At 33.1% G+C, this 16,059-nt stretch overlaps 1 protein-coding gene across 1 annotated transcript in view; it reads right to left on the bottom strand.

Moving 5' to 3' along the window:
• The window catches only part of LOC143062058 (uncharacterized), a 46,504-nt gene that overhangs the window by 11,806 nt on the left and 18,639 nt on the right, over nt 1-16,059 (bottom strand). Inside the window, exons 5-6 of the mRNA XM_076233905.1 lie at nt 14,375-14,497; nt 11,822-11,960 (exon numbers count right to left, since the gene is read on the bottom strand). Coding sequence (XP_076090020.1) covers nt 11,822-11,960; nt 14,375-14,497 — 262 coding nt within the window. The remainder of the gene's footprint in view (nt 1-11,821; nt 11,961-14,374; nt 14,498-16,059) is intronic.

Genomic DNA, 16,059 nt, shown 5'->3' with positions numbered 1-16,059 from the left:
TATACTGCCGAAAATTACCCAACGGATCTTACTTAAACAATTCAAATATTACTAGAAATAACTATCCTTTTCTAGATTTCGATACTTCAGTTTTACACTGGAAACTCTGTGCAAAAATTAACAAAAGAGACGATTCTTTTGTTCCCTTTTGTCACGGCTGGTAATCTACACACGCAGAACATTTGGTTCTGCAATGAAAACCGTGAGAGGATTTTCCGGTTGTGTTTGAGTGGAGTAATTGTCACCGCTTCAAAAGGTATGTACATTTCTAAATCTCAATTTTCTTATTCAACTGATCAAAATGTTGAAAATCGGAGAATGCTATGCTGTGGTGAATACTTTAACGAACAGATTCATGTATCATTTACTGTTGTACGTAGAGTTGAACTCCTACAAAATCAGTTGTCCCACGAGAAATTGCGTAAATAAGTGACATTTCAATTTTGAAATGGTTCTATTTACAGACCTACAAGTTCAAATTTAGTTTTTTTTCGTGTAATGGGTATGAATGTTGTTTTTGGCGGCGTGTGCGCTGTCTTGTGTTGATAGACGTCTTAATAATTCCAAAAACTACACTTATTCATGAAGTCATGCGTGAGGGGATCGGTTCTGATTGAGGACATCGTGAATGCGTGAGGGGAGGTACAAATCATATCTTTATATTCAAGCTATGAGTCGTTGAAACTTATCTAAATTTGGCTACATTGTTCATGAAAAAACACATATGTGAGTGTGCCTAAAAAAAGTTTATGAGATTGGATTATGAAATAATTGTAGGAACCTAGGTTTATGCCCGCGTCACACTGTCCCGATTTTTATATACGATGGACAACCGAATGCGAAAATTGTAAGTTCGTACGAAGTTGGTCCCGATCTCGTTAAAATACCAAAAAGTGACCGAAGCAAGTACGAAGAATAACGAAGTTTATACGATGGTGCCGAAATTATATACGATAGCAAAAGATGGACATACGAAGGTTAACCAAAGACGGGTATTTAAGCTTCATATCGCAGCCGAAGCCTACACGATAGATCACGAAGGCTACACGATGGATTACGAAGGCTACACGATGGATTACGATGATGGCGCGATGGCCATACGATGTCTAAAAGACGTCGTGTACAGCTTTTAAGCGCTATTGACTTTAAAGTTCAAAGGTCAATGTCACAGTGGCAGCTGTAATACAAGGCAATATCACCCTTGTGGACACACTAAAACCAATATTCTTCAAAAGATTTTAACCACATTTGGTATATTGTTCCTCCTTGTAATGATCTGACATTTTTTATGTTCAAGGCCAAAGGTCAAGGTCATGCAGATAGACTTGTTTTTTCTCCTTGAAATAGCATAATACCCAGGAAATTGGTTGCTCATTTGTTTACCTGCTGGTTCTAAAGACAATATTAAAGGTATTTCCAGTTACTGAATGTTTTTGTTGATTTCTAAAAAAATAGTTTATGTATCAAATATGCATATTCAATTTACTATTTTCTGCATGTGTCATATACAAATATAGTGTCCATATTTGTCCCCAATATGTTACATACGAGGGGATGCCACGCTCGGCATTGCCTTGTTTGAACTGTTATATGTGTGCACTAGTCTGAATAATCACCCATAATTATGCCCATGTTTACTGATCTATCTTAAAGGTAAGGTAATGGGTGAATTGATCCCTTTTATTCAAAAAGAGCTCTTTCCAGGAGTATATCATAATAATATAGACAAAAGGAAGGATGTGGGGAAAGCAACAAATGCGGCAAAAATATGACATATAGAAAACAAAATGGTTATGGAGTAAACATTCGTGTGACAACAACTCAGACGATACATAAAAAATCAGAATAATGAAGAAAAAGTTGATTTCCCTATATACTGTGTACCTGCAGTGTTGGTGTACGAGGCGCGTTTATGATTTTCATTATGTTACTTGATATGAAAAATTGACAAAAAATAATATTCTACTTGTTAAAGTAAATCCTGAGCCTGTAATAGCTGCTCTTCTTGTTCCATTTGAATTAATAGAAACAACGCTATCGCCTTTCTTGTTCTCATCAAATCATATGATATGAGCTCCATGCTTTGTGAGCGTCTTTCTTAACTGTCGTATTAGACTGACCAGTGCATATCGCGCATGGCACTTTAAAAGTATTTTAGCGCGAAAATTAACTTACATTTAGCTGGATTTATTGCCGTCGTAGTTCCATCTTGTCGCCTTCGTACTTTTATTCAATGACAACACGACGGGATTACGAGGTCTTCACGAAGTCGTGTTGTCTTCGTAAGACCTCCGGGTAGCTTCGTGATTCATTCGTGTAGACATCGTAATGTCAAAACTGCCCAATGGAAACGATGGAAACACGAATGCAATACGATGTTCAAAGATGCATTCCCAGTGACATTACGATGTTGAGGATGGCGAGACGAACTCAATACGAACCCTCAACATCGGACGCACCTTCGGGGATTTTTTAACATGTTAAAAAATTTAGAACCCTTCCCGAAGTTGTCCCCGAAGGCTAGAAAAAGTGGCCGATGGTTCTACGATGGTTAAAGATGGCACTACGAATAGCCCGATCTGGATACGATAAGTCCCGATTTTGAAAATTTCCATAATCGTGTTGCCATCGGCGTAAAAATCGGGACAGTGTGACGCGGGCATTAATAATATACTTCACGAAGAATAAAGACAAAAAATGTTGTCAACGATTTTGTTTTCTTGCTACAAGTAAAAACTAGACCGATTATTTGCCCACATCTGCAAATTTGGAGACAGATTTGCAATTCAATAGTTAGACTTTATTCATATAAAGAATATATATTTGGTGATTTATTGTATAAATCAAAATATTTAAACAAATATCAAATTTTATGTTTTTAGAATCATCTTTTTTTTTTTTTAAATAAACTATTTTAGGGGAGATAACTCCTTTCATAAATGTGTATAACATGAATTTTCATTAAGCTTTTTTCAACTGATTTTTACAGTTCCCAGAGGGTTTAGTTCACTTCGAGGGCGGGGATAACTTGTATCTCCATGGCTTTTTGTAGAGAGTCAATTTCAGTCCTATTTTCCTTTTTCTTTTGAACAATGGCATTTTCTGAAATTGAACAAACAATTTATAGTTTGATTTCATTGAATCAGTGATCAGTTTACGTCTATTAAAGTACAAGGATAAATCTGTGCTTTTTAATCAGCATTGATTTGATCACATTTATTCATTGAGTCAACAAAAGTCACAAAGCCAAAGATTAAAAAAAAATGTTTGTACTTCCCCTCACGCATTCACGATGTCCTCAATCAGAACCGATCCCCTCACGCATGACTTCATGGAAAAATGTTGTTTTTGGAATTATTAAGACGTCTATCAACACAGGACAGCGCACACGCCGCCAAAAACAACATTCATACCCATTGCACGAAAAAAAAAATAAATTTGAACTTGTAGGTCTGTAAATAGAACCATTTCAAAATTGAAATGCCACTTTTTTAGGCAATTTCTCGTGGGACAACTGATTTTGTAGGAATTCAACTCTACGTACAACAGGGAATGATACATGTATCTCTTCGTTAAAGTATTCACCACAGCATAGCATTCTCTGATTTTTAATATTTTGATCAGTTGAATAAGAAAATTGAGATTTAGAAATGTACATACCTTTTGAAGCGGTGACAATTACTCCACTCAAGCACAACCGGAAAATCCTCTCACGTTTTTTTTTTTGCAGAACCATATGTTCTGCGTGTGTAGATTACTAGCCGTGTTTGTTAATTTTAATTTTTTAGACGATTGTTTTCCTTTGCTACCATCTTACATATTTCGTATATTTCAACTCGTACGCTTTGCCCGTGTCCGTAGTGAAGTTATGGGTTTCAATGAACGTAATCTTTGTCTATTACTGTTAAATTGTTTACTAAAGGCATTCTTTCACATATATATATATAATATAACGATTTCATTTTGAAGTCCATCAATAAACTTATTGTAAAATATTACCATTTCAGCGTTGTAATTCGATCTTTGAATGTGAATTTAATGGGTACAAATATTGATTAGTTATTAATGAATTTAACATGTTAAAACCCAACTAAATATGATTGTTATGCACCGTGTGACATATGTACATCTACGGTACTACATCCTCTTACAGTAGTCAGCACTTCTGTGTTGACATGAATTATCATTGATATGGTCATAATTATAAATCAACTGTTTACAAAACTTTGATTTGTTTTAAAACTAAGGCTTTTCTACCTAAGGAATAGATTACCTAAGCTGTATTTGGCAAAACTTTAAGGAATTTTTGGTCCTCAATGCTCTCCAACCTCGTACTTTATTTGGCTTTTTAAACATTTTTTTATTCGAGCGTCACTGATGAGTCTTTGACAGATACAGTTAAGTCGGCTTCATAACTTGACTTATATCTAGAAATTGACAATGAGGGTCCGTTGAAAACAAAACTTTACGACAAAAGAGATGATTTCAGCTTTCCAATTGTGAACTTTCCATTTCTAAGTAGCAACATTCCAGCAGCACCTGCATACGGGGTATATATCTCCAAATTGATACGATATTCCCGTGCTTGCATTTCCTATCATGATTTTCTTGATAGAGGGTTGCTGCTCACTAGGAAGCTATTAAACCAAGAGTTCCAAATGGTGAAGTTGAAATCATCCCTTCGTAAATTTTACGGACGCCATCACGAGTTGGTTGACCGTTATGGAATAACTGTTTCACAAATGATATCGGATATGTTCCTTACGTCGTAACTGCAATCCCCTTCCCTTTCATGAATGTGACCTACCGAATTAGACTATTTACCGGATTTGTAATCACATAAGCAACACGACGGGTGCCACATATGGAGCAGGATCTGCTTACCCTTCCGGAGCACCTGAGATCACCCCTAGGTTTTGGTGGGGTTCGTGTTGTTTATTCTTTAGTTTTCTATGTTGTGTCATGTTTACTATTGTTTTTTCTGTTTGTCTTTTTCATTTTTAGCCATGGCGTTGTCAGTTTGTTTTAGATTTATGAGTTTAACTATCCCTTTGGTATCTTTCGTCCCCCTTTTGTAGACGAAACGCACGTCTGGCGTAAATATAAAATTTCAATCCTGGTATCTATGATGAGTTTAAGTAATACCTATATCTTGGTATTGCACACGATCATGTTCTATTCTGACTGATAATGTGGTCTATAGTCTAAATCCATTAGATATTGGATGTACATGTATAGTGATTGATATTTTAGTTAGATAAATGATTTTTTAATAAGTTTTTATTGGCTTTAAACTATTTTTCAATAACTTCAAGTACTCTTTGCTTTGTAGTTTGTGTCTTATGTGTTTTATCAGGTTTTTACGTTTAAGTTTGGTATCGATTTGATGAGTTAGGCCTTTTTCAACTGATTTTTATATTTTGTTCTTGTGTTGTACTGTTCTATTACTGTCGAAGGTAAAAGGAGGGCTTGGCGAAAGCAAACATGTTTAACCCAGTAACAATATGTATGTCCCAAGTCAGTTGCCTGAATTCGGCGGTTATCTCTTTAATGAGTTGCTGTATATCATATCTTATTTATTGTTTATTTAGAAATAAAGCCGTTAATTATCTGGTTTGAATAGTGTTAACCTTGTCATTTCGGAGTCATTTATAGTTTATTATTCGGTATCGGTTTCTTCTCATTGTTGACGGCCGTTTTTAGCTTTACGTCATTTGATCTGTGATGGAGAGTTGTTTTATTGACATTACAAACGTTTTTTTATATAGATTAGAACGTTGGTTTTCCCGTTTGAATTCCCGTTTTATACTAGTAATTTGGGGGCCCTTTATTGTAGCTTGTTGTTCGGTGTGAGCCAAGGCTCCGTGTTAAAGGCCGTACATTGACCTATAATGGTTTACTTTTATATATTGTTATTTGGATGGAGAGTTGTCTCATTGGCACTCACACCACATCTTCCTATATTTATGATCGACTTCAGGGTAGAATTTATGGATCAACGCTCTCGGCAAATTAAAAACTCTTGCACCTATTATTTGAGTGGTCCGAATATTGCTAGCTGTTTCAAGTCTTAATTTCTGCTCCTATTCAATATATTACCCTCATTTTCTAGTGGTATTTTAAAGTTTCACGTCCAACCTCACTGTCGACCTCCTATTGTACGACCTACCTATTGCATTTAAAATTTATGTGTTATAGTCATGAACATGCATGAAATATTTGCTACTGGACGTAAAGCAAACAACAATCAATCAATTTAATTGATTTCTCTGCACTAGTACTTAGCACACAAAGATGAGATCTTTAAAAATGCTATAATTTACAATTTCCATTTCTATTTTTATGTTGTGGGTTTTTTTTTGTTTTTTTTTGGGGGGGGGGGGTTCTTCAGTTTATCACATAACTGACTGCTTATTGAAAAGTTTTAAATATTTTTTCACTATGGTTCTTATCTACTGTTGTGATACGATTTATAAAATATGATTTTTTTTTTGTCAGGAAAGGGTAAAACTAAGAAAGATAAAGGTTTTTTAGGTGTTTGTGCTTCATTTAGACTTGAAAAGGGAATAACGGACGACTATATGAAAGAGTTTGTTTTTAATTAATGTATTGAATTTGCGAATATATCTCGCCTCACACGTTTTCATCGGGCTAGTGAAACCTATTTTAAAACAGTTTTATTCATTGAAGTTTGCATCCATAGTTTTTATTTAAAAAAAAAACACAAATAAAGTAAGATCTATTAATTAATTGGACTGAATAGACAAAACTTATTATTTTGCATTTTAACGTAATGTAGGAAAATTACTAAATTACCAAATCAGAAACAAAAGGAACATTTACCGGATGAATATTGTGAAGGAACTTATGTATCTAGGTCTGTCCGATTAGAAGTTCTGAAACAAGCTGTTTAAAAAGCTAATTGTTGGAAGAGTTCACTTACTGTTTTATAAGGTCTGATCTTTACGAATCTATTTCATGATTACTGCCAGATCAAAAACATCAAGTATATATGGCATGAATTTGTGGGGCATACTATGATTCATTGGTCAGTTATAAATGAGGTCTGTATGGGGTTTTGATTGCGTGATTTATTAAATAAGAAATCGTTACTTTGAAAAGTTGGCAAAAAAAAGTATAAATTTACCACCTAATTTTTTAAAACTAGCATTTGGTGTTATTGAGAAGCTATTTTTTTTTTATCATAAATAAATAATTATATGATGCAATGCCATTAAATCCGTCCGATTTCATTTCAATTTTGTAACTCTTAATTGTATATATCCGTCTGAGTTCTGTTTAACTATCATTCAAGTTGAACATATTTAGACTCGTCCAGTTCAGGGGAATTAGGTTTCTGCAAGTGCTTTTTATGTACTTTTCTTATATTTTTGCCGGTTTGTAAGTCAGTAAAAGTTCAATGATTAAGTTAATATTGTCTTTAAAAGACCTCCTCACAAGCCCTTCGGGCTCGGGGATCTGAACACCCCTTTTTGTTCGGAGGTTTTTAATATCAATATTAACTTATCATTGAACTTTTACTATTACATCATACCAAATCTTCTAATTTTCATATTATCGTATGATGATGTTAGGTGGACGGGCAGGTCGGTAGAGATGAACTGAAATGTGAGTTCCTAGTTTGTGTAATCATCTTCTCCTACAGTGTTCAACCCTAACCCCTGAAACATCACAGAAAGACTCCACATATGTTGAAATAGTGCACCTACTTTTAGGGGAGTTTTTTACATACTTTTCTTTCAATTTTCCAGACTAAGAAACTAAGTAATTTTTTCAGCTAAATTTAAAAAAAGAAACTAGTTTTGTATAATCAATTTCTCCTTCATTGTTAAACCCAGATCCCTCAAACTTGTTAGGAATTGTGCACCTGCTATTATAAGATATGTTTGGAGGATTTTTTTCTCATATTTAAGTCTTGAAAACTTTTCAATTGTTTAAAAATCATTCTGCACAACCCGGTCATTTGTGTTTTTGATCTAGTTTAATGAAAAATTACATCGTCTGCACAAAGTACAAGCATAACATTAAAATAAATAAGGTAAGCAACGCTAATAGTTCTATACTCCGGGGCTGCATTCATACAAAAGAAAAGCATATGATATAATAAAATTATTTGTCTTTCAGCCAATAAAAAGATAAGGATTTGTATGAATTGAACAACTTCTGTAAGCATTAACTAATGCAATAGCTCTTGCAAAATCATAGTTGCCAACCCAAAGCAAAGACAAATCACGAAATGACATGACATGCTTAAAAGACTGTAAAAATTGCTGTATGTTTAATTTTGTCGAATTGCTACCTCAGTTTGATATTAATAAGTATTGCAATTTTCATTGTTATTAAATGTAATATCAGTATTTAGTACAAATATAATCTTAAATCAATCCTAATTATATCTTATTTTTGTTCGATAGTTTTATTCATTCAAATGTGACGTCATTTTTGTGTGCTGTTTTACAAATGCAAATGTGACGTAATTTTTTTGTCCTTTTTTCAATTTCAAATGTGACGTCACTTTGCGTTGAGGCCTTGATTAACTCGGGTGTGTCTATCTTTTGTGTTGGATTATGACGGTTTATGTAATGTATCCAGTTGATTTCTGTAATTAGTTAATACTTCAGTTTTATCATGTATATCTTTTATATAGTCATTTTATAACATTTACTGTTTGCAAAAGTATAAATTATTCTAAATAATAGGGATGTTCTTGTCCCAAACAGAAAACCCTGGCCGTTTTTGCAAAACCTTTTTTGAACTTTTGGTCCTCGATTCTGTTCAACTTTGTACTGGTTTTGGCTTTCAAACTTTTGTATCTGGGCGTCACTAGTAAGTTTTTTGTGGACGAGGCGCACTTCTGGCGTATTAAATTTAAGACATTGTGCCTTTTGTTAGCTATCAGTTGTGTGTTTCTTGTCAAATATGTTTTCCTATTTACTTATATTGTATTCCAGTAATGTTGTGTTGTCATTTTAATGTTATATTTAACATGGCCATTAAAGCGGGAGGTTTGGCATATCACAAAACCAGGTTCAACCCACATTAAATCTCAACGCTCTGGAGTGAAAAATCAGAATATAATCAAAAACAAACGATACCGTACTTTTACCAATTCCAACAACAATTGTGTCAAGTTTCAAATAAATCTACCGAATCATACTCAAGTTAGTGTAGTACTTGTGAAAACAACTGACAGATTAAGTTCTAAAACTTAAATACAAAAAACGAGAAAAAAGTTCTAAATCTAAAGGGGTTTCCTTTAAACAGTTCTTATAATATCGTAACGTTTGTAGTAAACCAAACATGTTTAACCCCGCCACATTATTTATGTATGTGCTTATCCCAAGTCAGGAGCCTGTAATTCAGTGGTTGTCGTTTGTTTATGTGTTACATGTTTGTTTTTCGTTCATTTTTTTACATAAATAAGGCCGTTAGTTTTCTCGTTTGTTTAACATTGTCTTATCGGGGCCTATTATAGCTGACTATGCGGTATGGGCTTTGCTCATTGTTGAAGGCCGTACGGTAACCTATAGTTGTTAATGTATGTGTCATTTGGTCTTTTGTGGATAGTTGTCGCATTGGCAATCATACCACATCTTCTTTTTTATATATTCAAAAAAATGTAAGTTTATTCTAGTGAATGGGAATATGCAAAATAAATATTCTTTAAATCTGACAGTTAGGGTCTTATATCAATTAAACGACAAATTAAAAATGTATCAAAATCAATGTTTTTTTTATTAATCCCAACAACAGTGTACAGTTTCCAGTAAAGGAGTAGGTTCAGTAAGACCCCTTTTTGGCCCCAAAATATAGCAGTTTTACAAAATTGTGAAAATGTAATATTTTAGCTATTTACTGGAAAGTAGAATGCTTCTGCTTCATAAATATGGGCTGTTTTTGACAATACATTGCACATATATCGGATACTAGCATTATTAAGTCATGCTAAATTACTGAAATCTTCACAATTTTAGCATTTTAGATCAATTTTAGACGGTTTCCGTCTTAAATGAAAGTGGCCGCGTTTGTGTTCATTCATAATGTTGAAACTTAAGTTGTAATTGGCGATAATACATAGCATATATAAAGGTTGAGGATGAACACGAATGCGGCCACTTTCATTTTTGACAAAAACCATCTGAAAAGTGACTTTGTTTGGCATATTTGATATATTTTTCATATTTAAGCTTGAATCGGAGCGTTTTTAATGACTAAATCTGTTTAAATCTTTCACAAAAACTAAATGAATCAATTGAAATAGACACTTAAGTGTTTAAAAAGTGTCCAAAATCTTTCGTTAGATGAACCTGAAATTTGAGGCCAAAATCGGCCCTTACCGGACCTACTCCTTTATTTAAGCCAACATTGGATATGTGAAAAATTGACCTAAATATAATAGTTCTTGTCCCATAACACTTCAGTGACAGATCAAAACACAACGTGCTGCAAACAGAACAATGAATGGACAGACTGAGTACGCTATCATAATTTGTCCTTACGGAATATACAAATATAGTAGACTGCGTATGATTTCATGTAAAGAAATAGAACGTTGATACACGCGTTACGATGAAAAACAATGTGAAAAAAGTTTTAAAAAGAGTGTATTACACAAGAAACACGTAAGTCCTGGCAAGTATGTCGATCAAATATATTTTCTTATTTATAGTTCATATCAATCTCTTCAAACTGAACAACTGATGAAAAATCATAACCCTTTGCTTCAGTGAAAGGTCGCTAGAATGAGGCAAATGTAGTGCAATAAAAAGTATTTTTACCATCAAATTCCAGTGAATCGACTTTTGACACTAGTTATCACGGATACCTGTTCAAAACATTTGACTTGGATATGAAACCCTTATCATAAAGAAATTTTATATGTGAGGTTGAAAATACCAAAAGAATAGTTAAACTCATAAGTCAAATACAAACTGACAATGCCATGATAGAAAACAAACAAAAAGACGACAAAAAGACGAACAACAGTTTACAAACATAACATAAAAAAGCAAAGATTACAGCAACATGAACCCCTTTAACACCAGGGGTGACCTGAGATGCCTCGTACGGGTAAGCAGATTCTGCTCCGCATGTGACACCCTTCGTCTAACACATGTAAGTACACATTTCTGTGATAATACTAACTATATGATGTCTCATGAGTAATAAGTTATTAACAACAGATATTGAATGCGGTTTATTGTTTTTGATTTTTAGTTTCTATCAAAAATTTTTTGTGTACTTTTCATTTGAATATTATTTTGCTCTAGTTAAATTATTACTGCACGAAGTACTAATATCAAAGATAATTTACTAAAATTAAAGAAATGTTATAATTAAGATTAACTTCCTTTAACATATGTTTTACAAAATTTTAACTCACCTAAAAGATATTTCAACTCTCTTCTCAAAATTTTAATAACCATTGAAACCATGCAATGTATGTTTAGATCAAAGATATTTATAAACCGTTAGTATGATTAAAGATTTCTTATTCAAATCAAATTTTTGTTCACTAATGTTACTGATAATTAGGTGTTCATTTGTTCTAACCTTCAGATAAAAAAAGAAAGCAAATCGCTGGCAATTGATGGTCGGAATAGTTTTTTTTATTAACTACATTGCACTTGCTTCATTACAACTAACAAATTTCCATCCTGTAAGCAGTTCCGGCTTAGAATTTTCAATAGTTAATCGAATAGAGAGACGAATTCAAACTGCACATTTTAAAAGAAACAAAAATTGGCGAACTGATATAGTGAAAGAGCGATACCTATTACATTAGCATTTAAATATTTACCAAATACATGTATACCAGCATCAGGTTTTGTAAAGATAACAGATACACCTGCATGTATTTCTAGGGTTACTGATGGCATTATTTCAATTGTTTTGTTGATAATCACTGGACTTTGACTTGGAATCCATGCTGTGTTTGTCTACAAAAAGATATAACTGTATACAGATCCAATATATAATCAACAGTTATAAGAAGCAAGTCATTTTCAAAAACAAAGTACTGTCGACATTTATAGTCGTTTGTGTTGGTAGAAATTCTCATTGATATAATCATTATTAGAAATTACATGTTTACAAAAGTTTGATTTTTTTTAAGACTAAGGATTTTCTATATAGATTAAATGCACATTATTTACTCGTAACCTAACATAGACTGTTTTGTTTTATTGTATAATCATAAAATTGGTCTTCCTTCTGAAGACTTTCCTAGTTTAATTTGTAGCTGACATCTGTTTCAATCACTGTTCATACTGAACTCTTGCTTAAACCATTTCTGACAAATAGAAGTTGGCCTGTTTCAATTGATTTTGGTTGAACATTTTTTTATGTCATCAAAAGGCTGCTTAATCAACATAATTTTTCAAAAAAACGAGTCATTCCCTATTTAGTCATTATTTTAAAGTATGAAAAATATATGCTGCATAGAAAATGGATTTTAATATCACTTCTGTAATCACTTCTGTTTCATAAAATTGAGAATGGAAATGGGGAATGAGTCTAAGAGACAACAACCCAACCATATGACAGACAACAGCAGAAGGTCCCCAATAATTCTTCAATGCAGCGAAAAATTCCCGCACCCGGAGGCGTCCTTCAGCTACCCCCTAAATAAATATATACACTAGTTCAGTGATAATGAACGCCATACTAAACTCCAATATACACAAGAAACTAAATAACTAATAAAAATACAACACTGACAAAGACCAGAGGCTCCTCACTTGGGACAGGCGCAAAAATGCGGCGGGGTTAAACATGTTTATGAGATCACAACCTTCCCCTTATACATCTAGCCAAGGTAGAAAATAAAACGCATAACAATACGCACATTAAAATTCAGTTCAAGAGAAGTCCGAGTCTGATGTCAGAAGATGTAACAAAAGAAATTAAACAAAATGACAATAATACATACATAACAACAGACTACTAGCAGTTAACTGACATGCCAGCTCCAGACTTCAATTACAATTATTGAAAGATTATGTCTACATCATATGAATATCAGGCACAATCCCTCCCGTTAGGGGTTTAGAATCATACCATCTTAACATATATGACAAGAACACAACCCGTGTCATGCCAACATCTGTATTTAGATAAATGTGTTTATTACCGATGCAAAGACCCTATAAGTGAATCAATATCAAAGCCAAAATATGCAACCTTTTAATGACCTGACAACATTATCGTAACTATACCCCTGCTTAATCAGTCTGATACACCAGTTTAATCAGAAGAGCTCTGCTCCGGGACTTATCTTGTTTTAGGGTTAATAGAGTGTGTGATATTGAAAAACAAACATATATTATGTACCTTATTCCGTACTTCAAATTGAAATTATTCAAGTGCAATGAAGTAGTTAGGATTCAGGGTTCGATCAAACCTTTGCAACTGAAACTGATATAAATTATATGTTGTTATAAACACTAGGGGATATATAAAGCCTTTGTAGATTGCATTTTGTATAAAAAATTATACAGCTGATTCACAAACCACGCCTCTTAACAATACGCACATTTAAAATTCAATTCAAGAGAAGTCCGAGTCTGATGTCAGAAGAATGTTAGGAATGTTACCAGCAAATATACATAATATGCATTGTGGTCAAATTGAAATCTTTCGAAAAACTTAAAACTAGTCAAGGTACAAAAAAGTAGGGGTAGTACAAAATGTTAGTTGACGTTTAAACTCTTAGAAGTTTGGGGCATGTAAACGTTGAAAATATGAAGCACAACCCTATATTATGACCTCTAAAAAAATAGTAGTGCATATTAACTTTCAATTCTAGGATATAACTTTTTCAAATTCATAGTAAAAGTAGTTTAGTTTAAGCCGCAAAGGGGGTTCCTATGGAAAACAGCATTGTCGATATTTACAGAAATGCATTATGTAACCGTGAGCTACACTGAAATATTCACAGATGGCATACACATGTAAAATGATGTACAGCACATTGATTGAAACACATATATTTGGACACATTGCTTATCGTTCATATTCACATAGAGAAAGTGCAGTCATAGGTGATGCATGTTTTTGCTAATATAAACATTACTTCAAAAAATACTATGAGAGTGTTGTCTACCAATCAAAATGATTCAATCGTAATGAAACATTAAATCAATATAAATGTTCACATCCGACTTTTTTTCTAAAGAAAAAAAAAACATTGCATCAAAGACACTTGCTTATTTTTGAGAGAGACCAATAGTTAATGATGACTCGTTTACAATGGAAAGGAATACTCATTCAAATCATCAAATTTAAATGTTAGTCAAGAGTTAACATTTCTACATCGTGACAATTTCAATATAACTGAGAAGGTGTACAATACCTCAACATCTATGGAAAAATAGGTCACTGATTTGGTTTCATCTTGCAAATGACAACCATATAGCTCCACCTTCAAAGATGGACGTCCATTGTATAATGTTGGATTAAATATTATATACCTTGCCTGAAATGTTAAAGGAAAATATAACTTAAACTATACATGAAAATATGTGAACAAACGTGAAGAATTTTTAATTCTTGAAAAAAAAATCCAATCAACTTTTAATAATGTAAATATCGGGTACTGAATTCTACAGTGTTAAAATTGTGTACTAGAAAAAACAAAACCCCAGATCGCTAGGCCGATATCAATGTCTCCATCTACTGTATGTATAATGAAGAAAATTGTGTGTAAATTATAGATAAGCAAAACATAAACACAGATTATATTTTAAAATTTAATTGTAGTTTGTGTATGTTGATGTTGTTATTGACACTAAGAAGTGTATTTGGTGTTACTACAAAGGAAGGAACATGAATTATACAGGATTTCTATACATGAACAATAAATTTTGAGATAAAATTGGAAAGGTATCTTAATAGGCATCATGTTAAAAAGTTGCCTATTACAAACATGATCATTGTGATGCATTCACTAGGTGTCTTCTTTTAAAAGGAAACAATGGTGTCATTATACATTTGTAGTACAAAAGTTAAAAATAACGATGTACTATGGTAAACTCCACATGATGGGAAATCACCCTAAGAGTATGAGTGTTTTGTAAAACCTTTCAGAGAAGTTGCTTCACAAGGTCAGATGCTACGATAATCAAAAAATTTGGGATCTAGATCTAAACCCATGACTCCCAAATAAATGATCGAATCAAATAATAGTTCATACGTAAAAAAAAATAGGATGGCAAGCAATACTGCCAAATGAAGAACGGCCTCAGAGGAGTTACGTTCCAAATTTGTCATTGTGTCACAGTATTTTTCAAAAGTCCAAAAAATTATCAAAGTTCCATATATTCTGAAAAATTAATTTTGTTCATCAAAATGTAGTGAGATTCCATCAAACCATTTATACGTATTGAAATGTGTCAAACAAACACACGGAAGGAAGAAAACAATATACCCTGCAGCAAGAGTGGCACAGTTCACCACAAAAGCTGTCACGTGTCAGTATTTATAGAAAATATTCCAATTGTATGTTGACATGGGTGACTGGTCAGAATGCCCAATAAACAACAAATGATTGAAAGAAATCATCTCAGGAAAATTCAACAACCATTTGATTTCTGAAAAATTTCAATAATATATAATTCAAACCTTGAAGAATTTCAAATTAAGAGATTCTTCACAATTATCATACCTTCCAATAAAGCTTGAGAATGGAAATGGGGATTATGTACAAGAGACAACAACCTGACCAGAGAGCAGATAACAGCCTAAGTCCACCAATGGGTTTTCAAAGCAGCGAGAAAATCCCGCGCTCGGAGGTGGGCCTCCGCTGGCCCCTATATAAAATGTGTACTAGTCAGTAAAAATGAACGTCATATCTAACTCCAAAACATATAAATGAACTCAAATCAAAATAAACATACAAGAACCTCTATTTATGATTTTCACATTAGACCTGCAATCCCATATAACCACAGAATAAAGTTAAGAAATATCTTAACAATTGTAAACAATTTCTTATAAATTATGTAATATATACTGAACATTGTATAAGTTAATCTAATG

Source organism: Mytilus galloprovincialis, chromosome 2 (assembly GCF_965363235.1).
Source record: "Mytilus galloprovincialis chromosome 2, xbMytGall1.hap1.1, whole genome shotgun sequence".
NCBI classification, from domain to species: Eukaryota; Metazoa; Mollusca; class Bivalvia; order Mytilida; family Mytilidae; genus Mytilus; species Mytilus galloprovincialis.
This window is presented reverse-complemented; position numbering and strand designations above follow the sequence as displayed.